Source organism: Astatotilapia calliptera, chromosome 7, assembly GCF_900246225.1.
Source record: "Astatotilapia calliptera chromosome 7, fAstCal1.2, whole genome shotgun sequence".
Lineage (NCBI taxonomy): Eukaryota > Metazoa > Chordata > Actinopteri > Cichliformes > Cichlidae > Astatotilapia > Astatotilapia calliptera.
In genome coordinates, this window is record NC_039308.1 from 11,603,523 (window position 1) to 11,628,000 (window position 24,478).

Consider the following 24,478-nt stretch of genomic DNA (forward strand, 5'->3'; position numbering starts at 1 on the left):
CAAGCAATTTATCGAACTTGAAACATTTACACAAGCAGCCCTAGGAAAAAAAAAGCACTGAGTAGTGTAGCAATAAACTTTTCTGTGAGGCTCCATGTCTACATCACTGATATTCTGCCCTAACGCCAGCCGTCACAGTGGATTCAGTCATTCTTACCAGCACTCGGTCTCCCAGCCTTAGCTCCCTTCTGTTCTTCTTCGTGGAATCTGGGTCGGAGAGGTTGGACACTGACTCACTGGATGTCAGGATCCGGTTAAGTGCTCCGCCTGTCTTAATGGCGGTGCCTGGAGCTGAAGGAAGAAGAAAAAAAACAAATACAAGAACGATCACAGGGTCCACATTTGTCAGTCACTTTGTAAGAACATCTTAACTGAAGCAAAACTGTGAGATGTCCCAAATGCTATTTTGTTTCTTCCAGTCTCTGGCTGTGATCAACAGCCTTTATTTAAAGCTGTTAAAGCTGGAGGTGGGGTGATGTGACCAAAGTCTGATTTTAAAACTGGAAATTTGTTTGACAAATTCATTCTAAACACTAGGTAAAGAAAATGGCTGTGCTGTGAAATCAACTGTGTGTCTACCTAAAATAACAAGGCAGAGAAAACGCTATAAGCAGCAGAAGGTTTGTTACTTTTTTTTTTTTTGTATCTTTAGAGACCAAGATCCTTGTTGCAGAGCAGTAGTCTACTACCTATAGACTTTTAGCTAGGTGCTTAAAAAGTTTTATGGCAAAGTTTCTAAGTCAGCAACAGTGAGTTGAATTGAAGCAGGACGATGACTGTGAGAGAGGTACTCAAGGTAAGAGGGCCAAGAGCACTTGGCATTAAGAAGTTTATCTTCTCTTCTACTATCTGACTAATTTTTATTTTACTTTAGTTAGTTATTTTCCAAAATGTAGCTTTGTACATTTAACTTTTAGTGTTGAACAGGACAGAAAGGAGAGAAAGAGAGAGAGAAAGCAGGGAGAACAGCACACAGGAAATGGCCTGGGATGGAATCTAGCCTCTGTGGTGGCCTTGAGGCATGTGTGTCGCCCACTTAACCCTGAGTGATCAAACTAACATTCAAATTTCAAACTACATCCAAAGGTAACCCTGACAACATGGAAAAAAAATCTCTTAAATATAGCACGACTATAAGGGAATTTTAAGAATAAGCAAATGGCTAAAGTGGATGTTAACCATCTGCTGTTAAACCCATTAGTCAGAAACAAACACACACACACACACACACACACACACACACACACACAATTTTCTCTTTATGCTGCAAGTAGGAAATAAACTCCCTGGTGCCTCTCTCAGTCTCTCTACTCTGCAATCAATGTTAAAGGATAGAGGATAGTGGAGCATGGCTCTTGTGCAACATTAAGGCTAAGATACAAGTCTTTCCCTAAGTTTAACAAAGCTGATAAGGGCATCTCTGAAAATATTTGGTCTGTAAAGCACAGTTATCCACCCTGTTATGTTTTCACAAATAAACTTACTAGATGAAGTAGTGCCAGCAGGTGCTGCCTCGCTTGTTGCGGAGACTCCTTGTGTTGGGCTGGCCCGGCCTCCATTCGTCTCCTTCTCTGGCAGTGCTGTTCTGGACAGCTTTGAAGGCCGCGTGAATATCCCCCGTCCGTCCTCACACTGGAAGTACCGGACCCCTGCCACAGAGCCATCGTTTTTCCCGATCGACTCGTCCAGCACAATGCCCGCCCACTGGCCGGGAGCAAACTGCGTCCCTCCAACAAAGTGCACATAGCCAGGCTTGTTGCCGTTCACCCAGACTCTCTCTCCAATTTTAAAGTCTGTGTTTCCATCTTGGACTGGTGAGGTCACACTGCCAGGGGACTTTTCAGGAGGAACTGGCTTCGAGGTACCTGCAGTTGGAATCATGTTTTAATAAACCATAGTTAATAATCTTAAATATTACTTTTTTATAGTTAGATTTAAAAGGTGCATTTTTTGCCAAAAAGAATTAGGTTAATTAGGTTAAAACAAATGAAAATCAAATTTATTTATTGGATTTTCCTTGGTTTTGTTATTATTTATTAAATTATTAATAAACACCAAGTCAGAATCCAAGGAATCATATTGTAATTAGTTGGAAAAGTTGTTGGACTGGTGCACCCATAGTAGTACGAGGAACAGATTAAGTTCTAGGGAGATTTAACCCCCAAAAATGCTTCTGTTTGGGGATTAGTACCTGGTGAGAAATGTCAGTATGATCTGTTTAATACAGTCTGCATTCTAAAAAAAAATCTGCAGCTGTAAACATTTTGAGTTTCTTGTAGTCTTTCTCCATTTTCGCTTCATAAATAATGCTGAATCCAAATAACAATCATCCAAAGACTGATTTAAGGATGTAGATGATTAAAAAGAAAAGCACCTTTAGTGATACTATATACAGAAATACACATGGAGGTCCAGCACACTTTGAGAAAACTCACTGATAAGTTCTGTAGTTAAGAACGGCCCAAACAGATACAAACGATAGCATGACACTTCTTGTTGACAGAATTAGACACTTTAATAAACAGACACAATCTTGAGGGGTTTTTTCTTCAACAGCTTCTTACCAGATGACGGTGATGTCCGTGATGGAACGCCGGAGGGACGGACTATTTTACTGGGGGGTTTTAGCCCACTGGCTTTGCCTGATGTACTCATGGCTCCTTGTTTGTCCATGGCTGGGGGGGGCCTATTGAAGATGAGGGATTAGGCCTTCCCCACCACCTTACACGGTCACAGTATGATAAACAGGAGCTGGCAAAAAGAAAAGAAGAATGTATCCTCAACAAAAACAAATATAAAAAGATGACAGTGACAATAAAGAGGACACTGAAAATGCTACATCCAGATTAAGATAATCAACTTTTGGTTATTTCCTTACGTGGATGACTAAGCATGCATTAAGAAATAAAAAGATGACATGTCAATATCAAGGCAATTTCATGTGTTTTAATTTTTTAATTGTAAAAATCTAAACTGGTTATAAACTATTATACAAAAAGATAGATTTTAAATTTAAATTCTAAATCGTTCTGGTTATTTTGAATGTGTTTTTTGTTAATCAGCATCAAAAATCCCTTATTAAATATTTTGTGTTCTTTCTTGTCTTAGGACTTTTCATGTGTGACTGTAGCCCATTCACAGAGGCCTACAACCCCCACAATTACATCAGTGTCTCAGTGAGAGCTGTCGCTCTGCTCAGTGAGGCCTCAGTTTGTCTCAACACCTCCTACTGTATGTCACTAAGTCACAGCCCAGTGTTTATTACAGAGCTGTTCATTATCATCTGTGAAATCACTGTCATATTCAGCTGACCACATGGTATGTCTCCAGTTTCAGCTCACATGCCCATTAGTAGAAACATCTCTGCTACCATTTAATTCACAAGGTACGTATATGAGTCACACTGACTACAACAAGAACGTCTTTGGACATTAAAGCTAAGCGACTAAAGCCACCAAGCACTAGATGTTCATGGATGGAAGCTAAAGGTAAAAACTCATTTCAGGATGTTGGAAGACAAAATGTGTTGATTTATTTGGTTGTAAAATGGTTTATTTCAGACAGCCATACATCTACCCCAGGTTTACAGACTAGTGTTTCTAGACAACAACGTTTTAAATATTAAAAAACATGTGTTACACCATTTATTTATATGTCAAATTCAGATGTGTGTTTCCACATGCTATAATGGCCCAACCTGAAAAGACAAGATTTTCACCTTTCATTAACCAAAGCTCAACATTTTTACAAAATGTTAAGATTTTGTAAAAGGTTTCAACAAACCGTTCACGAAATCTTCTTATCAAAGAGATGGGCAGGGTGAGATGAGTTGTATTAGCTTAGACGCCAGTCACTAAATAACAAAATTAGCGTTTGACATCAAACAGACTATATTGTGCTTCCAAGGAGCCAGACTTTGTTGTAATTTTTGAAGTGCTCTTGGGCAAAGTTGTCTAGGCTTTCTGCAGGTCTTTCAATGCTTTCAATGACATTGGCTGCTTTTTCACTCATTTCCAGTCCAATCTTTGTACCTGACCATTTTCAGAGGAGTGTTTTTTATTTGGTTCTATCAGCTACTTAACACTGACCTATGAATCATTCAAGTATGTAAAAGACACCTGAGTCAAGGGATGAACCAACTTAGCAAAAGAGCTGTTTTAAATAGTTTGTCATGGCACTTTGTTACTAACACCCAGTTGCAAAAACACATATTTTTTTCACATTTCTTTAGCTAAATCTATGAAAAATACCAAAGATAACACAGTTTGACAGGCATAAAATATTATTTTTTCAATAACAAGGTTATTCCCAAAGAGCTATAGCCAAAAAACATGGCATATCTCAGCATGCTGTGCAATGTCCTTTAAAAAAAAAAAAAACAGCTCCTAACATAGGACCTGAGAGACACATTTGGGCCTTCCATTGATCTATTTTGCTGAAGCCTCAAGGAAAGGAAAATGTTGGTATAAAAAATGTACACAAGAACTCGACTGAAAAATCAATGGTCCACAGTCACAGTGTTCAATTGCCTTAAAACAGGATTATGAATCAAGAAACCTCCTTTAAATAATTATAATTAAATTAAGTGCAGAACAGAACAGACAGAAAACAGAGGCCAGTGGGAGATTTTCCCTAAACGTCACAGTCGAATACCAGCACCAGCAGTACAGACATGAAAATACAGGTGAAAAGTTTTTATGAATAATCTTAGCTGAAAAATCCAGACAGCTTTTTGATTATGTGTTAATTTGATCCAGTATCTTGAAAACTTCCAAAGATGATGTTTGGGTTATAAAGAAAAATCTAATTAAAGAAGATGTGTCTTTCATGAAAGACACATCTTCTTTATTGTTTGTAAGATACTGGAGAATATGTTCTTTTTATATGAAATGACAACATCACAATGGACATATTTACATGGAGAGATATAACTGATAAGAAATCTTTAAGAATTCGAAAAATAGCTTCATAATGGAGGCAAATGTTGTTAAATTATTCTCAAAAACAGATGTTTAAATCTAACTCAAATCTAATGGGACTCAGGGGCACCAGTTTTCCTCCTGGGCCACCAAAGACTTAACGCAGCCTTGTCTCCGAAGCAACCGGCACCGTGAGCAGTACCTGCTCTGTCCATGGTAATAAAAGTATATCATACTCATTTAGGTCGACCTTTTTAGTTGGAGCACTAAATCGTTTCTCACAACACTGAAGAGAAATCCTGTGCAGGTAACATTACTTCAGAGGTCTTCCCCCGCCCAGCAGGTGTTGCCAGACCAACACAACAAGCACACCTACAGCTGTCATGCATCAGCCTGCTCTCCATTCTCTGCTGCCAGCTCACTAACGACCATTCAATTATCTCCGGTTTTGCATGATCACACAAAAGCAATTAATGAAGGGAGAAATCGTTAGTGTACATAACAGACACATAAGAAGACTGGTGTGTGTTGTTTGTGTGGGCTGGGCTCTCTGTATCTATGGAGCTAGTGAGATAACTTGGATTTTTACCCGCCACACTTTCCCACTAGGCATCCTGCACATTTAACCAATACCGGCGGACTGACTGGCATGTCATTTAGCAGCAGATTATAGTGATTTACGTGAGGTAACAGGCACTTGGTTTTTTTTTTTAATCATATTTTGCATCCTGTTAGCTAGAGCCACGGTGGTTGCTGGTATGCCAAAGCTAGCTAGCTTCAAAACAGCAATAACGCACAAACTGTGGTTAATATAAGACAACTAACACTCTAATGAGGCGATATTAAAGCAGACTAAACACAGACAACAGTGGGGAAAAAAGCTGCTTTGAGAGCTTACTTTGTCTCGTTAGATGAACTGGGTCTCAGTAAGGAATGTCGTGAGAAGGTGCAGCGTACCTTGCACCGTTACATGTTTTTTCCAACAGCTACTGTTTCCCAGCCCAGCCCCGACTCACACAATCTGACGTCACTCTTGGAAATGATGCTGCCTTCACAGCCCCAACATAAGCTCGTGAACTGTGAAGCCTAGTTGTAAATTTGGGGATCTGAGGTTACTATCGTTGCCAAAAATTAAGGTAATTCTGGAAATGAACTTAATATTTTTGTTAGCGTAAAGTAAAACTAGAGTAGAGAAAAATACAAAATGTGAATTAAAAAATAATATTTACTTAGGTAATATAACATTTCAAATATCAGGAAAATATTTTGATCCGTTTTATCAAATTTTTCACAACCAAAAGGAGGAAGATACAATGTTGCGTGAGTTAATATGGGCTGGGATATCTGCATTACTGTCAAAGTGTTGTTTTGTTTCTTTGTTTTTAATGATATTGTGAACTTCAGTCTAGCCCCTTAAAAATATCACATATCAAGGAGTAATAAAACAAAAACTGAAAATAAATAGGGAAACTCACAATGGAAATTATCTGAATCTACATTAACTAAAAAAAATGCTAACTAAAAATACATAAAATACTAATAATAAAATGTCATCAGCAGTTATTGAAATGCAATTTCTTAAAGTGGGAAAAGAAAAAATAAATAAAATTCTTAACACCTCACAGTAAAAATAAAGGCAAGTACTGACATAAAAATGTACTTTTGTAGATGTACGCTATTGTCACTGACGCATAATGCGAGAGCTTCATTTTGCTGCTTTAGCTCTCTGAATCATAGCTTTGTTTTCTACACTTTGCGCAAAGCTGAAAAAGAATAGCTCTCTGGATTCGTTTTCAATCGACTGTTTTTGTAAAAACTGAGGAAAAAACAAGAAATATTATCACAGTCCCTGAACCCCAAAGAGACATATCTAAATAACTTAGATATCTAATTTACTGTCAACAACTAAATGATTTTTATTGGATTTTTTTCAAAGCAAAATATTTTTAAAACTTTTCAAAGGCTAATTTTACCACCCACCTAACTATGGAACAGCCATTGTTTAAAATAAATAAATATTTATTTATTTACGACCTTAGTGAAAGTACATTATTAGTAAGTAGAAAACATTCAAAAGTAAAAGTGCGCAAAATGTGCTTGGTTCCATTCAGACACTGAAAAGTGGACCAAAAGAACTATGTATTGTTTAGGCGTAATCTTAATTTTTTCTTTATTGAAAACAAAATGTGACAGGGTACACAGACTGAAATGTTACACAAGCAGAAATACACTTGCAAAGGCATTTACATACACAGTGCTTTATTCAAACTAGCTGAAATTATCTGCAAACCATACTAGACTATCTCAAAAAACCTCCCTTTGCATGTGGGTTTTGCCCTGATAGTTTGTTAGCACTAACGTGAGCTAAACTTTTCTGTGGCTGTACAACCATTTCATTCAATAAATATTATTTCAGTGGGCAGCCAAAAGATCAGTGTTACACTTGAACTGCCTAATAAAAACATTAAAACCAACCTTATCAAGTATCGTGGATACATGAGCCGATGGCATCTATGTGAGATGTTGCCTTGACAAGCTTTTAAGTTCATTCTTTACTCACCTGCCCAGCTACTAGGGAAATGTAATTGTAAGCTACTAACGACAGGTAAGTGGCTTATAATCACAAAGTACATCCAAAGTCACAACAGGTGCATCATTGCAATAAAAGCACTACACCACTAAGATGTATAGTAAGTGAGTCATTTTGTTCATAATTACAGCAAAAACTATTTGACATTTAATTTCAACTACAATAATATAAATGTTTTCAATAGCCAGGAGTTTACCATGCATTTGTGTATTCAGGTGGATCTTAGTTTCCCTACAGAATTAGAACAGGGACAAGCAGCTGGCTTTACAGCCTTCTATCATCTATGGTGGAAATGTCATTCTCTGATGACTTTTTCTCATCTTTGTCGCTGCTTCTTCTCAACAGTTTGTTAAGGACCTTGTTGAAGGCTCCACTGAAGGCAGGGCTCGAGAAATAATACAAAACAGGGTTGAGGACACTGTTGAAGTAAGTCAAACACACTGACGTGTAGAATGCCAGGTTGGCTTCTTCAAAGTATTTGCATTCATTGTACCATACCTTGAGGACCCACACTGCAATACGCGATATGGTGCTGGGGAAAAAGCAGATGATAAAGATTAAAGCCACGGCCAGGATGAACTGAACGGCCCGTTTGATTTTCCCCTTCTTGTCCACAGTCCGGATTCTCAGCTGCCATGTAATTCTGATGGTGCAGAAGGCCACGATGGCAGTGGGCAGGAAAAACTGGACAACATAGAAAGTGTTATGCCAGGTGGAAAGGGGACTAAAGCCCATGCAGATGTTGAAACTTTCACACTGCGTACGGTTGTTGTTGTAATAAAAGTGCTGATCAGCAAGAAGGTACCCCGTAGCAAGGAAGATCAAGCACCAGAGGCCAAATGAGACCCAGAAAGCATAGCCCAGCCCCATTTGGTTGATCCGATTCGACGGGTGGACGATCTTGAAGTAACGATCTACAGCCACGGCCGTGAGGAAAAAGATCCCAGCTGCGCGGTTGGCTGCCAGCAAAAAGAGCAAGATGCGACACGGGATGTCACCGTAGAGCCAGTTTTTCCCACGCCTGTAGTAATCTGCTCGGAAAGGCAAGCAGAAGAGCACGATGGAGTCTGCAACTGCCAGGTGAGTGAGGTACACAGCGTTGGGTTTCCATGTGTCCATGTGAAAGATGAACATCCACAGGGCGACAAAGTTCCCCGTTAGTCCAAACATGAACTCCAGGATGAGAACTGGAGGCAAAACTTGGTCCAGGATGGGAGATTCGAAGGCACAACAGAGATCTGTGACTGTGAGATTCATCTTCTGACCCATCAGAGGAAACGGCTGCTGTAACATACAGTGTCGGTAAAGAAAGGCTCCACCAGGTGATTTCTTTGGAAACTGAATCGTGTTTGCGCATATGCAAAAGGTGCTCAGCCAAACATACTAATCTTTATGTGGAGTGAACATCTGTGCACTCCGTTATCTATGGGGAAGCGGTATTGACCCAAAGGAGCATGGAAACAACTGTAAATGTTATCTGTCCGGGGAGTGCACCTTCATTATAAAACTATTATGCAGGGGAATAGGTTTACTCACGAGTATTGAGTGGGATGGATGAAAAACAAGTAACCTGCGGCCATTTAAGTAACTAAGATAAAGCAGCATATCAGAGCCCTGAAAAAGAACTCATTTTTAATGCTTTAAAAATAACAGACACACAACCATTAGAAGAAAAAAAGTCAAATGTGGAAAGAGTGTAAGGGTGAAGGAGACTGAAATTTATTAGCCTACAGTTTTGCTTGAGTGAAGAACATTTGGGAAGGATTCATGTCATACCACACCTTTGGCAAACGAGAGAAAGCAGCTATTAACTAAAAAAAAAAATGCCAAGTGAGTGGCTGAGTCCACAGCTTTTTATGTACAGTAAATAAAATAGGTATAAAATGACTTAATGTGTACATTTGGCCAGGTCGTCGCTGTTACAGGTCACATCCTTTCAGCAAAAGTGCATATTTGGTCTTCACTTCTTGACTTCACCCAGATCATCAATGCTGTCATCATCCACCTACAACGCACAGAGAGACACGGAGACTGAACTGTGTGTCATGTTTGAGATTATAGAGGACATTTTCAAAAGCAGTTCAGAAAATCCGCTTTTCACACCGTCCACAGACCCACGACACTGTCCTGTGCTATTATTTTGGATTGAATGAGTTCTAGCCAATTTATATTGACACTAACATATGCTGCTGTTGAGAACAATATAGTTATTATGGCATTTATTGTTTTACTGCCCAGCCCTAGATGGCACCTTAAGATGTGCATAAACAAATGACTCAATAAAACTGAGCGAACGTTATAAATAAGAGAGTGCCAAAATTCCTCCACAACACAGCAACATACTGAGGGGGGTGGGGGCACTTATTTTTTTAAAAACACATTACTGTAGGGACACAGTATATACACCAGTCCCTCACATACATACTGTACAATGTAAAGTACTCTTATGCATGTCTCCCCTCTTCTTGCAAATGTTTGCTGGAGTATGCTGTGTTGCACATGCAAGCAACAGGAAGCTAACTGCAGTTCACTTAAAGGCAGCCGGTGTCACTGATAACAACTTGAACTTTGTTACGTTTTTACAAATTGCCAGTGAGAGAGTAAGTTAAGAATGAACCTTTTCAGCACACCCTGGTTTTCTCCAGCTTACCTCAGGCCACTTCTCTTGAATGACGTCAATTATGTCGTCTGTAAAATCTCCCTGAATGATTATTTCATCCTCTGCTGTAACTGAGGCACCACAAGAGAATTTCTGGGCAAAGAATCGCTGAGCCTCTTTAAGGTCGATGTCTGCAAGAGTCAAACCAGAGAATCATGTTAAGAATAAAACATGAAGGGAATAAGATTTTGGCAGCCTAGAGGATAAGGACAGCACAAGAGCTCTCACCAAATGTCGCCAGGCCACACACCCGTGTGACGTATTTCTTCTTGGCTCTTGGGATCTTTGCTATTGTAACTTTCTGAGGCACAGTCTTCTTTTTCTGTTTGATCTGGCCTCTTCCACCTTAAAAGGTCAATTAAAATGAACCGGATTTAAACTCATGCAGTGTTAAGTCGCACACAATTAAAGCACTGATAAAAAGTGAAATGCAGACAACATGAAGCAATCAATCCTTAGCTATCATTTGAATCCTAAAGACTTACTGGAATCAGTAGACTCAAGTTTATCAGACCCATGTCTTAAAATGAACCTATGAGGTCTCAGAGTGTAAATAAACCTTAAACAAGGCAGGTTTCATACTTATTCCATTACTTTATATGTAGGAAATTTGATGCACTATAGCAGTGAATCATGAACCAGTAGATTCTGATTCCTTTTCCCTCTGACGTTTACGTACCTCTCTTCTGTTTCTTCTTTTCCTCCTCCTCGCCTGCAGGAGGAGCATCTCCAGTGCCCGGTTCCTGCTTAGGCGCATTCGCTGCTGGGCCAGTGGGACAAATGGAAAATGGAACAACATTAAACCCACTCCCTCAACAACATGTTTAGCTTTCAAGGGATTATTATGCAGCTTGAAAGCCTGGAATCATTACAGATCTTTACAGCAAATCGTTTCACCTTTCAGGCCTTGAAAGTCTGTTTTAAACAATTAAAAGCCAGTTCTGTTCACACTGTGGTGAACCTTGCAAAGACAGGACCTCTAGAACTCCAAAACTATATTTTTAAAGTACACATGACAATCAAAAGCATTTCATGTAGCATGGAGCTGACCAAAAATTCATCACACTAAATGTTATCAATCCAAAGAGCAGCGTGAGAAAAACTTTAATGTCAGCATGACCTAAATGAGCGATTCGAGAGATCAGTTTATTCACAACAGCTGGCTAAGTACCAGTTTGGTATTATAACATATATGATTTAGCTTCCACAGAACAAAGTCAGCCTGAACAACGTCAGAGCCTGCTCAGAGCAGCAGTGTAAGGGAACTCTGAGCTTTTTCAAATAAAGCATTACTGTTAGAGAAAAAATAATCCTGACTGACTGTGAGGGACCCAGCAACTGCAGCTAATATTAGAAAATTGTGGCTTTTGTTGGAGTCAAAATGTTAAGTCTATAATTATCACCTCATCTAATCTTTTTAGAGGAAGGCTATTCTGTTAATGTCCACAACTGTATTTTTAGTCCGTGAATGACCCACGATTTCAAAATAATGTTCATGGCTGTTTTAGTGCAGCCCCTCGGACCATCTGTCCCTCTTTAAGACAGTCTTTTCTGACGTACCTGAGATGACCATATTAGAAACAGTCCCTCTCTATGACATCAAACACATCCAAGAGTAGAATAACCTGCCTGAAACATGAGTTTTTAGAGCAGTCTGAAACCTGAAATTTTGGCTCATTACTTGCACCTACACTGACATTTAAAACTGTGACCATGATCAATAAGAGCATCCAACTTGCAAAAATGGTTACATTCATTCATTATTATATATCTAAAATCTGAAACGCCACTCACCTACAGTCATCCTGGCAAACACATCTGGAAAGTTCTTCTCCAGCCACTGCCTACATTTAGCTGGCTCAGGCATGTACTCACAGTACTGCAGACACAACACTGCAGTTATTTACATTGCAGCAGAAAAAATACCCCCAACTGAATATTTATAGAAAAGTGGGTCACACAACTAAATATGGAAACTGATAGTCAAACTCACCTCTGTAGGCAGAGAGCACACTGCAGAGAGAGAGAAAAACAAATCAAAAATTAATGTCACGTTTTGAAAAGGGGCCACCGCAAAACAATTGAAGATGAAGTGTGGTTTTGATGAGTGGTTTTATATACTGCACCTCCACAATAAAGAACTTTCATTGGGTACTTTGAATCAGGGTCAGCTGTCCCTTGCTCTGATCTGCTTTCCAAGGACCCAGATTCCATCTCAGTAGTAGCCATCAGAAATTAACTAGAAAAAAAGGGACAATGAACACAGGGCACACACAACATTTATCCAACTCATGTTAAATACCAGTAGTTTGTGAGTTGTGTTTTAGGATTACAATTAAAAAACACCACAGAAAGATGTGCTTTCTTTTGTTTTTAAAATGGGTGCAAGTTTTTTGTTCTTTAAACTGACAGTAAATGGCAAAAAAAAAGCCTTTTAGAATTTACAATATCACAACATTCCCAAAGATATTCAGTTTACCAACATTTCACAAAGTAAATGTACATATTCAAAAAGAAAAAATGGTAACTTTATATCTATATTTACCACGCACAGACACTTTGATGAGATGCCAAGTATATTAAGGCAACGCAAAAATATTCAGCAAGTTCTTGTTTGTTTGTTTTTCTAGGTTAGAGAACAATACCATCCACATCAATTCATGTGTGAAATACTTATTTCTCCTATACTGAAGGTTCAATCAGTGCCCTGGTCCATATAAAAGATGGACAGAGCTACAGTGATGTCACCTATTCCTGAAGTCCCATTTTGAAGTCTCCAAAGCTGTCATTTTGGTTTTAAAAGAACAGAACAAAAAAAAAAAAACAACCCCGGATGTGGTAAGGAGTGACTAGTGGACATCAACAACAAGCCAATGCAGACACCACAGATAATCCATTGTAAAACATGTTATGCCCAAGATTTATGGGACAAATTGAATTTTTTTAATGAAGTATGATCCATAACAAGTGACAGAGGTTGTAAACGCAACAGGAAAGTGTTTATAATCGTCAATACAGAAATCCATCTTCCCATAGTCTTCTGTAGGACCTGAAATCTTGTTGCAACCCCAGCTATCACCATCTGGCAGCCTTTCGATAGAATGCATGTTTAAGGCACTTCCGCATTCTGGGCTACTTTTCACACCCAAAAGCTACATCCATATTTTATACTGTCTATGGTTTCTGCTAATTGCGTGATGCTAACACGTCTCATCTCTGTTTGAACTTATATCACTAAGTTATTTGGCAAATAAAAAGGAAGAAACTTGCAGACAGCATTCTTTAATAATTCATTTACAGAGGAATCCATGCTTTCCTTTGCTGGCACCAAATGTCAATATATAGAAGCTAAATTAGTTTGAAACACTGCATGTATTTGCATTGCTTGCAGATATATGTGAAATATCAGCAGGCAGATATTTTTTGCCTGATACTGGCCCATGGCCGATATATTAGCGTTTACATTTTCCAAAAGTGTGAACATGCAAAAACGTGCAAACTATTTATTCTGTACAGGAATTATTGGAGAAAAGGGTGACTTTTCTGAAAGGGTTTGAACACAGCTTGTCCACCAGAGTGAATCTGACTCTAGGTACTGTGCGTATTAAATGTAGCAAGTACCATTATAACTGGGTGGAGTTTTTAACTTTTCACTTTAACCAACACGTTTGTGAGAAAGAATATGCGTCAACCTCAACATATTTTATGTATATATATAAATAAAGGCTAAGAATCAATATCAGATGTTTTATCCCATGAAAATATGGATTGGATGGATTGGGTTCGGAATGAAATAGAGGTCCGAATGGTGAGCAAATATTTGAATGGGAGAGAATTTACTTACAAGTTGTGAAAACTGCGCTTACATAGACTACACTGCAACATGAAAAGGTTTAAATACTACTCATGATTAAAGTTTACATTACAACTTATAAACCGACGGACTAAAGTCTCTTTAGATTTATTATCAGACAATAATACATGGATGAGCACGGCTCCTGGCAGTATTTCATCATGCTAGCCTGCCTTGCCAACACTCTTCCCTTAGTTTCACGACATATAGGGCACAAGGGTACCAGCTAGATAACAGCATCAAACAGATGTGACTGAAGTGAAATTGATCACCAGCCGATCTCAGACTGTAATTTAGCGCCTGGCTCCAAAACATAAGTGGAAAGAACCACAGAAAAAATAAAACATATAAGGCAGTATGAATTTGATATTGCCTGTGGAAAGAACAGGCTTTAGCTTGCTAACACATGCGGCTTCTTTGCATTAGCTGAGCTATTAAACAGAATAGTTCGCTACAATGCTTATAGTAAAGTCTACAATTAAACCGTAGTAATTATTCTGCAAACACCCATCCCGTGGACACGATGCATCGAGCTGATATCTTTAAAAAAATATCGAGTTTAGTTTTACTGCTTCATTCATCAGGTAAGATTCATTCGCCCAGCTGTCACCGTAAGCATCTAGGAATTAGCTTAGCCGGCTAACTGAGCTAACGCACGGCTAAAGTGGACACGCTCTGCTGCTGAATAAATACAGAATAAATGTCAAATTACGTACCCCGTACGATATACTCTAAAACTGTTGTCTTTCCAATGAAACCGATCGCATTATTCAAGCTCGTAAGAGTTTTAGAAAAGCATTCTCATGAAATATGGTTCACTTGGCGTACTTGGAGCACGCCATGTAACGCGTCTTGTTTTCTTCTTCTTCTGTATAGGGTTTATTGGCGGTTGGCAAACAGCAAAATGGTGCATTACCGCCACCAACTGGTGTGGAGTGTGGACCGAAATTACAATAAATAAATAAGTAAAATATTCAAATTCTCCCGAACAAATGGGTCTGCCTTAAAAACCAAAATACAGCCTGATAACTTTCACTTATAGAGCTCACGGGAAATAAAATTAAACAAGTCCAACTTCACTTTTATATCGTCCAGCTTTTTGATCAGTTGTCTTCCTGTTCCCTACTGCAGTCACACTCCCCTGTACAGTGTTTACCTATTCACTTCTTGTTTTAGTTATAGGGGTGGATTATATGCTTCAGCGCCCCCTGTGCTTCGGAGTAAAAACACACATCACAGATTTATTTTACATCTAGTTTTGTTGTCATTACTGTCTAAGAACCTTCATAGACGTCTAAGGAAGGAAGCTCAAAACAAGAGTGAATACCAGAACAAGATGTTTGGCATTGGCAGAGAAAATCTATCAATTTTCAGGGGCATACCCATTTAGGAGAAATAAATTTAATAAATTACTGCTACTCCTCCTCCTCCTACTACTACTACTACTAATAATAATAATGATAACAATTATTATTATTATTACTATTTTAAAAATAATTTCCCAAATATGGCATTAATGAGGTGTTTGTTAGTCTTGTTATTCTTGTTCTTTTATTTTGGAGTTATATTACATTATTTTGAAAAGTTCTGCAGGAGTTCCGTCACTGACGTCACAACATTCAAAAGTTGGTTGAAGTTTCTACGAGCTAACGTGTAAACTTTTGGGGGAACATTTGTAGCATGTTTCTAAATTAGAGCAGATTTGAAGCTTTTGGATAGTTGATATGGTAAGATAATCTTAGCTATCTTAATAAGCTAGCTAGCTACCGACTTGCCCTCGAGAGATGCCCCAGAAAAAGCTCGGCACAACAATAACAACAGTGACTGATGATAGAGATTGAACAGATTTTAGTAAAAAGCTGGAATGATGTGATGGAGAAAGGGAAAAGACTGTGCACAAATGTAAGTGCTCTTGGAAAAGCCTCAGCCTGTTCCCTCTGGTCAAATGGTAAACAGATGTTTTCAACTAAATTTCCACCATCCTTCTTTTAAAAAATTTTTTTAAAAGAGGTGTAGTTTCATCCACCCAACATCCACTTCTGCTTTGTTTCAGATGCTTCAGGTGAGCGGTGGCATAGCACTCCAGTTAAAACGGTGAGTAATATCGACACATGTCGGGATAGTATTGTAGCAGAGTGATTGTAATTTGTTTTGTATTATATGACACTTTTAAGAAAAATGAAGGTGCTTCACTTGATGTGCACCAAATACCTGGTCGAAACAGCTTTAAGATGGACAGCAGACCAAAACAGGGCACCAAAGGCACCCCTCCCATCTTAGCAGATACCTTCCGTACTCCCAGCATGCAGGAAACTAAGGTAAGAGAGGATGGATTGCTAGGAGGATCAAGCAGGATGTTGCTGGTAAATCTTTCACATTTGTGTTTATTGTTTATATTGTTTGTTTGTTTTTTGCATTCAAAACCCAGTTATTGAAATAATTTTAAAAGTTTTATATCCTTTGACCAACACAATAACTGATTGATTCCTTCAGTTGTTATTTGAGGTTTTCTGTCATTTGTGTGTTTGGCAAAAGTTTACTGCAACTGACCTGAGCAGCACCATCATCCAGAGGCAAAGGAAGGAACTGCACCTGCTGATGGCTGAGTTAAAGGACCGGGAAACAGAGTTAAATGCCATGGCTGCTTCCCATCTTAAGCAGCATCATACCTGGGAACAGTACCGCCAGAGGGTGTTGACCTTGGAGCAGAAGTGTGCCCATTTAGATGGTGAGGAAAGCTAAGGATATGTTGGTCAGTTCAATACAGCTGAAACTCACAGGGGAAAGCTGGGTTGCAAAGCAGCTTGCAGATGTCCAGCAACTGTAGGCAGGATACAGCAGCTTCAATAGCGCACTGTACATAAGATTTACCAATCCAATGTAGAAGGAAATTAAGCATAATCAGTTATGGTAATCTAAGGACCTTGGAAAGAAAAGTGACTGGACTTCTTTTTTTAGGCCTTCGCAATAAGGCTTAAAAATCTGTGACTCTCCACCAATTGTTCTTGGAACTGAAAAAGCTTGTTGGATGAGAGGTGAAAAGTCTTCAAGAAACTTAATAAAGTCCAGATGCTTTTCTTTCCAAGCTCCTTAGATTCAAAAGTGAAATATCAATATGTTTATGATAAACCATGACAATATTGTAAATAGCTTTGTGATTTTCTTTTCTCTTGTTGCTGACAGTGTAATTAATTTGTATAGATATGGTAATAACATGGTTGTTATGAAGCCATAATAAAAGTAGGAACCCCGGCTGAGTTGTAAAGAGACCAAAAATGCATTATATTAATAAGTAATCATTTTTTCTTTGTCTGCACATTGTTTCTATAGTTTGCACATCATCTGCAGACTGAGTCTGTTGATGAAGGTGCGTACACATGTCATTTTGTTAAACGGCCATATGGCGGGACTTTGTTCTTTTTTGTGTGTGCAGAGGAGGTGCAGATGCGTAACGAGGTGATCAGAGTCTTGACTAAACATGTGCGGCTGGTGGAAACCAGGGAGAAGGAGGCCCAGAAGGAACTCGACGAAGCCCGACAGCAGATCTGTGAGCTTGAAAAGAAGCAGAAGCACATCAGTGAAAAATGCCAAGACTTTCAGGTACTTTCAGGTACCACCATAACATCAGCACACAGTTGGATACACTTAGTACTGCTGGGTGTGGTCGTTCATGTGATGAAACATAAAGATAAATGTTAAAAATGATTCAGGAATGAATTGGGTTTCTTTTTTTAATTTGTTTTTTAAAATTCCCTGATACACAATTACTTTTTTCAGCTAATCCCTTTTGGGATCGCCAGAATAGATCATCTGCCTCCATTTCACCCTGTGCCTCTCATCCTTCTCTGTCACACCAAATCTCTGCATGTGCTTATTCAGTACCCTCAATACTGCAGTTCAATATTCCAGAAGCTTCTATGTGATCTTCCCCTTTTCCTCTTCCCTCAGCTCCATCTTGAACATCCTTTGTCTAATATGGGCCTGGGCAATATGGGAAAAACAACAATTTATAACCATAATGTTTTAGTACCGTTTCATTAAATCTATTTTTTTTAGCTGTCCTCATGACATCATGCATTCATGATATCACTTTGTCTGTTTGTTTGTTTTTTCTGTCTTCAAGTATGGTACAGGATAAAGTGTGTTAAGTCTAATGTTGTGTAGCCAAAAGGTCTTCACACTACCAAATTCCTTGGATCCTTATTTCTAGCATTTCCTCCTCTTTTGAGCCTTTTTTGGGAGCATCACTTTTGGTAATTCTGCGACTTGAGTCTTCTTTTTCCATTCTCATTTTGCCTTTTATATCATTTACACTCCTGATGTACTGGTGTGTACAGCTACGGTAACTCAAAGCACATGTGCTGCTACCAGCTGCTCCTCCTGCACTGTCTATCAGTCTAACCTGATGTTGCTCTAATCCTATTCTTATCACTTGCACTCTGAGATTTTATCATGGATTTCAAACAGGTCAATAATAAACAGATGGCCTGTATTTGTATAGCGCTTTACATAGTCCCTAAGGACCCCAAAGCGCTTTACACTACATTCAGTCATCCACCCATTCACACACTGGTGATGGCAAGCTACATTGTAGCCACAGTTGCCCTGAGGCGCACTGACAGAGGCAAGGCTGCCGGACACTGGCACCACCAGGCCCTCTGACCACCACCAGTAGGCAACGGGTGAAGTGTCTTGCCCAAGGACACAACGACCGAGACTGTCCGAGCCAGGGCTCGAACTGCCAACTCTTGAGCCACAAGTCACATCAACTTTGCATTCAAATTTCATTTGAATTGTTAGTGATGAGAACAATCTCTGTGGTTATAACTGAGTATTTTTCAGTGGAAGTCTCCAAACCCAAAGGTATTCAGGTGATGAAGGAGACCAAGACCCCCACCAAAGGAGCCCCACCCAGCAGCTGTTGAAACCTTGTGTTTTTGTGTTCTTAAATGAAGAGGCAATAAAACAGCTTGTTATAACACAAACAAGGAATATTTTGAACTGGAAGTCATGCAAAACTATTTTAGCACATTAATACAACTATGTGTCCATGCTGTTTTTCAGGAGAAGAACCAGAGTCTCAACTCCACAGTCACGGCTCTGTCCACACAAGTCGGCTCTCTGCAGGTCAGGGAGGAGGAGCTCAGTTCCATGCTCAAACTCAAGGTACACGTGTAAATCTTTGCTCTCTATATAATCTACTGGTCTTGTATCAATTTATGATGTCCCATCATTTTATCTAATTATTCTAACCCTTTAGGACCAAGATATGGCAAAAGCCTCGAGTTGTATACTCGATCTCTCAGGGCGCCTGCAAGACCTTGAGACATCTCTGAAGAAGAGTCGCTCACAGGAAAGCAAGCTCCTGAAAGACCTGGAGGAGAATAAAGTGTCTTACAAGGAAGCCAGACATGAAGTCACACAGCTCAAAGGTACATTATTAAAACTTTGTGTCATTTTGTTGCCTATTTACTCTCATTCTTTAGAGGGCAGATGATCAGAGGACACTGATATTGTTAAAAGAAAAATAAGGATAATGGAACAGTAGTCTGCAACTCTGCTCATAAAAAGGAATTGAAAGCCTTTTGGGAATCAGATTTAGAAGATCTGCCCTTATACGTTGTCTCCATGTGCTCCATGTGACATTTTTAGTCTGGATGTATGGCTGTATATTTTTTTCCAGCATTCACAGAGTTATGCACAATAAATTCTGTTAACACAGACTACAAGACACATACCATTTAGTGCTGACACATAAAGCATTGAAAACACAGGAGCTTTTTATGAAGGATCATTATTATAAAAACTCTAATGGTATCTGAACTTCCAAGATGCAGGTTGGACCGTATTTTTCAAACGGAGAACTTGTCCAACCATCAAATGGCACACTCCAAAAAACAAAGATCTTCAGCAAAAAAACTGGAAGAAAAAAAAGTTTGGCCTTTCTGTTAAAAATTAGTTATCTGTTTATTTGCATGATCAGTCGTTTATCGTGTTCTTCTATGTCGTGCTGTGCTCATAGAGGAGCTACAACAGCAGGTAACACAGAGCAGCACCCAGAGAGAGGAGATCATCCGCCTCAAGCAAGAACTCCATCTGCTTCATGGGGACACCCTGACAGGTACATCGCAAACACACTGTCTCACTGTTTTTCCTGCTATTTCATTGGTGGAAACTTCATGATGTATTTCTTGATATGTTTTTGACGTATAAGTCTCTTTGAACCCCGAAGGCTCGCTGGATAGATTTAGGACTGGCTAGTGTTACGTAGAGTTCTGTGTGCTTTATCCTGGTATATGGTCCTCATCTTTGATATTATATAATGAGTGAATATCTGTATGATAGCTATTTTAAATAACTGTTTTCATTTTCCTTTATTTGATGAACCTCTTCATCATTTTTTCTAATGTAAAAAAGACCAAACATATTGATGTGACAGTTATATGAAGTGGTTCTAGAAACGGAGAATAATCGGCATTTCATTCTCAGTGAATGACTCGCAGTAGATGGCGTCAGTGAACAGTGACAGTGTTAGATTCAGTAGCCAGGAGTATGTAGAGATAATGAGGTATGCAGTCCTGTCTTATCTCAGCAGTCTGCTTTTCTCGATAGAAATCTGTAGGGTAGATTGTTTCAGATACCTCTCAGCCTGAGAAAGACACTCTCCTGCAGAGATAAGCACAGCATTTGATCTCTTTGACCAGGGGAGCTGGGAAACAGCTGGAAAGATGAGCTGCTAGAACTGGCCCACTCCAAACAGGAACGCCTCATGTCTGAGCTCCGCTGCCTACGACAGGTATAGTTTCTAACATGTAGTATTTCCCTGAGAGTACTGAACAAAACATCATAAGCGTGAACCCATAAAATATACTGTGGTAACTGGAGCCCAGCTCTGGAAGTACAGCTTTCCTCATTCCTCCAGCATAAGGTGACTTACCGGTTGGACAACATACCTCAGTGTTTCTGCAGTTACACAACGCAGATGTTTGACTCTGGGATACTGTCATTGTCTAGTGCTTCTTGAAGTAGTAACAGGCTATAAAGGGTAAATAAAGAGAGACAGTGGAACCTCAGGCACAGGCACATGAAGGTCTCCTGCTTCTCCTGTAGATTAGTAAAACCCCTGAACTGAATTTGGCTGATGTTTTTTTTTCAGCCATTCCCATGATTTTCTCCAGTTCTTTTGAAACTTTTTTGTGTCTGAATGTGCTTCATGTTTTCACGTAATTGCAGTCATTTTGTGTCTATAATTCAGGGGGAATGCAGTAATTTCAAATCTATTTCCAAGTGTCCAGAGTCTCTTTTTTTGTTACATCTCTGTCTCATTGTCATCTAGGTACTTGATATAGTGTGCCTCTAAATGATCATTAAACATATTTTTATATTAAGTTACAATTTTTAGGTAGTTTTCATCTGTTTGTAAGTGAGAATCTTTAAATCCACTTTTACTACTAGAATTTTTCTTTCAGCGTCTCTCTCTTTTCAACATAAATGCAGACAATTTACTCTGGTTTGAACCCCGCCTGTCATGTGGGGTTTTTAATAATTGAAAGTTTTAAGTTTTAAAAAAATGCATTCAAGTGATCATGTTTGTGTGTGTGCAGGTTTGTGAGAATCAGCAGAATGACCTGCAGCTGATGCAGCTGAGTTGTGAAACCCTGAAGGGGAAGACCAGTCAGGGATTATTGGGCAGGTGAATAATGTCCTAGGATAACAAACAAAACAGCAAAAAAAGTGCAAACCATGTAACAAAAATATGTGAAGGAACTACTTTCTGGTAGTCCTGACCCCAGTATAGTAGCTTTTCCACATATTGTTGTTCAATGGTTTGCACTAATTTTGCTGCTTTTGGACTGCTCCTGTTAGGGGTGGCCACAACAGATCATCTGCCTCCATCTCACCCTCCCCTCCATAGAGTCTTATTCTGTCTTCTTCACTATGTCCATCCATACTGCCTCCTGTCTTTTTGGCAGTGCCACTGTTTTGTGCAGCCAGAAATACATTTTAGAGCCCACAGTTATTAAAACCACAGAGGCTGCACAGCTGGCAGCAGGTGGTTTAAACCAACATGGTTACAGACCCTTTGCAGGCATATCATGTCACAAACCCATTCCAGCAAACTAATCTTTCACTGAGTAAATATGTGTGGATTATATTGTTGGCAGTAGGTATACTGTGGGGTTTTTAGAGACTCTGGACACTGATAGCAGCACACATACCCACAGCTGGCTTGTTGACTGGACAACATACTAAAAAACCCCATAAACATTCAGTGTGTGTGTCCAGTACAGTCCAATGTAGGAATGAATTAATTGTTTCGTAAGACTCAGATAATGTCTAAATGTCTAATTCTTAAATCTCAAATTTAGTAAGTGTCTGTGTTTTGTATATTAAATTGAATGTGGTAAAGTTGTGAAAAATCCTTCTAGATTTTTAACAGGAACAAAAGATTAATGAATGCGTCTCTCTCTGTGTTTCAGCCAGGATGAGTTAACATGTAACTATCCGAAGGATGAGTCACCTTCTTCACTCAGAGGGAAGAACTTAAAATCTGTGTATGATGATCTGCCTGCAGATGCTCTTCAAAGCTCAAACAACTGTAACCAGGGAGTCTTCTCAGCTTACTTGATGGATGTAAGACAACTTTATAAAGTCTCTCTACAAACCTCTTGTTTGTCAGGGACAGCATATAAGAAGAAAGTTTGTAGGGAGGGTGGGAATGGGGCTAAAATAGGTTGTTTAAGACAAGATGGGGCGATGTCAAGGGGCGATCGTGGCTCAAGAGTTGGGAGACTGACAACCTTCCTTGTAAGGTTGCCGGTTCGAGCTTGGACAGTCTCGGTCATTGTGTCCTTGGGCAAGACACTTCACCCGTTGCCTACTGGTGATGGCCAGAGGGGCAGATAGCGCGATATGGCAGCCTTGCTTCTGTCAGTCTGCCCCAGGGCAGCTGTGGCTACATCTGTAGCTTGCCTCCACCAGTGTGTGAATGTGTGTGTGAATGGGTGGATGACTGGTTGTGTAAAGCGCTTTGGGGCCCTTAGGGACTAGTAAAGCACTATACAAATACAGGCCATTTACCATTTTACAAGTTAAACTATGGGGGTACACCAAGGACCTGTATATGTTAAATTCAACTGTCAGTCACCCAAAGCTACTCTGATAGAGTCCAAAAACAAAAATATTGTGCTAGAAGTAAGTCTGTGTTTTTTTTATATGGAAACCGGAATGAAATACTTTTGACCACACAATTTAGGCTGGTGACAGTTCTGAAACATGCGTTGGCAAAGAATGATGACACAATGGAGTTGTCTTTTAATGCTGCTCAGGTTGGAAAAATTAAGATATTTCTGTTTCTAGTTGTTATTTTAAGCTAAACTAGCAAGATTTTAAGTAACTCCTAATATAAGCACAGACAAAAGTGACGTAAGGTTTTTCAGGCATTGCAAAACAAATCCGTCACCATATTGAAGTATTCCATTAAGACCAAGAGTTCTTTCCTTCTCTCATCAGGACGGCCCTCTTTCCAGATGCTCTCTGCAGCAGCTGTTAGATGAGTCCAGGCTGGTTGTGGCTGGTTCAGGGAACAGCATCCTGAGACTCCACAGTTCTTTACAGAATAGCAGCCAAATGGTGAGTTGTAGCCCACTGACCCTTTTTATTTCCAGGAGTCCCAGACACCCCAACATCACCCAAGTACCTCCATCCTCAAGTACCTTCATGACTTTCGGCCTCTTTTCATCTCTCTCTCTCCTTATTTGTGTTCATGGGGTGTGACATGAAAAGGATAAAAAATATTCAGTTCCTCCTGTTTGGGTGTGTTAATCATACCAGCTTGATCTTATTTCTTTTTCTCTAACAGACCAGTCCAGCTCCACCCAAAGTTCGTCCTCAACATAACACCAACCAGCCAGTAAATCACATGGACTTGATGACTCAGCTGAAGAATTGATTTTCCTCATGTATGTTTCAGTATTTACCAAAGTGACACAACTGTTGAGCACTAACTTTGAACTGAAAAATCAGTGTTACTATATTAAGCACTGCATGCACCACTTGTTGAACCTTAAGGCCTCCCAGGAAAAGGTGAAGTATAAATACAGACTGTGAAATGTTTTTATATCACTGATATTGTTTTAAATTGTGAGATGTGAATATGTCCTCTGTAAGTATTTAAACATATAAAGACATACAAAAATGTCATTGATTAACAAAGCCAAAGAGTGTATTTTTAAAATCTTATTTGTGGCTTTTAAAGGCTGAAACGTGTGGAGTGAGTGAGATGGGAAACCAGTCCTACAGGGCTGATGGGTGGTGTGTCCTTGTACCGTTTTTCCAGTTTCACGGGCTACAGATCAGCCTGGTGACTCAGCCGAAATGTCTGCGTCTTTTAATAGCTTTTACGTTTTTTTGTTTGTTTTTTAAAATAAAAATATCTGTATATAACCTACATGTAT

General features: G+C 39.3%; 4 protein-coding genes across 9 annotated transcripts in view; 1 reads left to right on the top strand and 3 right to left on the bottom strand.

Annotated features, from left to right (window-relative positions):
- Positions 1 to 5,983, bottom strand: part of clip1b (CAP-GLY domain containing linker protein 1b) — a 43,054-nt gene extending 37,071 nt beyond the window's left edge. For 2 of the 4 annotated variants that reach the window (XM_026173064.1, XM_026173061.1), the window contains exons 1-4: positions 5,818 to 5,929; positions 2,565 to 2,751; positions 1,485 to 1,865; positions 158 to 291 (exon numbers count right to left, since the gene is read on the bottom strand). In XM_026173064.1, the coding sequence (XP_026028849.1) occupies positions 158 to 291; positions 1,485 to 1,865; positions 2,565 to 2,673 (624 nt within the window). In that variant the 5' untranslated portion in view covers positions 2,674 to 2,751; positions 5,818 to 5,929. The other 2 variants (XM_026173063.1, XM_026173062.1) reach the window with 2 other exon arrangements.
- Positions 5,984 to 7,072: 1,089 nt separating this feature from the next.
- LOC113025390 (hydroxycarboxylic acid receptor 2-like) lies at positions 7,073 to 9,148 on the bottom strand. The gene has a single exon (XM_026173065.1). The coding sequence runs from the start codon at positions 8,800 to 8,802 to the stop codon at positions 7,774 to 7,776; it is 1,029 nt and encodes a 342-aa protein (XP_026028850.1). The 5' UTR covers positions 8,803 to 9,148; the 3' UTR covers positions 7,073 to 7,773.
- Positions 9,149 to 9,206: 58 nt separating this feature from the next.
- On the bottom strand, positions 9,207 to 15,179 carry denr (density-regulated protein). 3 transcript variants are annotated; one of them, XM_026173068.1, is made up of 8 exons: positions 15,102 to 15,179; positions 12,295 to 12,407; positions 12,162 to 12,181; positions 11,963 to 12,047; positions 10,848 to 10,937; positions 10,397 to 10,513; positions 10,160 to 10,299; positions 9,207 to 9,514 (listed from the first exon to the last, which is right to left on the bottom strand). In XM_026173068.1, exons 2-8 carry the CDS (start codon positions 12,395 to 12,397, stop codon positions 9,470 to 9,472), a joined length of 600 nt encoding a protein of 199 aa, XP_026028853.1. In that variant the 5' UTR covers positions 12,398 to 12,407; positions 15,102 to 15,179; the 3' UTR covers positions 9,207 to 9,469. The 3 variants fall into 3 exon arrangements, with proteins under 3 accessions (XP_026028853.1, XP_026028854.1, XP_026028852.1); XM_026173069.1 differs by lacking the exon at positions 15,102 to 15,179 and adding an exon at positions 14,738 to 14,973 and having other exon boundaries at positions 10,848 to 10,931; XM_026173067.1 differs by lacking the exon at positions 15,102 to 15,179 and adding an exon at positions 14,738 to 14,967.
- A 722-nt stretch (positions 15,180 to 15,901) lies between these two features.
- ccdc62 (coiled-coil domain containing 62) lies at positions 15,902 to 24,471 on the top strand. The gene is made up of 13 exons (XM_026173071.1): positions 15,902 to 15,923; positions 16,075 to 16,115; positions 16,196 to 16,339; positions 16,557 to 16,749; positions 17,455 to 17,621; positions 19,086 to 19,187; positions 19,282 to 19,453; positions 20,044 to 20,142; positions 20,726 to 20,817; positions 21,626 to 21,714; positions 22,502 to 22,655; positions 23,535 to 23,654; positions 23,884 to 24,471. Exons 3-13 carry the CDS (start codon positions 16,253 to 16,255, stop codon positions 23,971 to 23,973), a joined length of 1,365 nt encoding a protein of 454 aa, XP_026028856.1. The 5' UTR covers positions 15,902 to 15,923; positions 16,075 to 16,115; positions 16,196 to 16,252; the 3' UTR covers positions 23,974 to 24,471.
- The last annotated feature ends 7 nt before the right edge of the window (positions 24,472 to 24,478 follow it).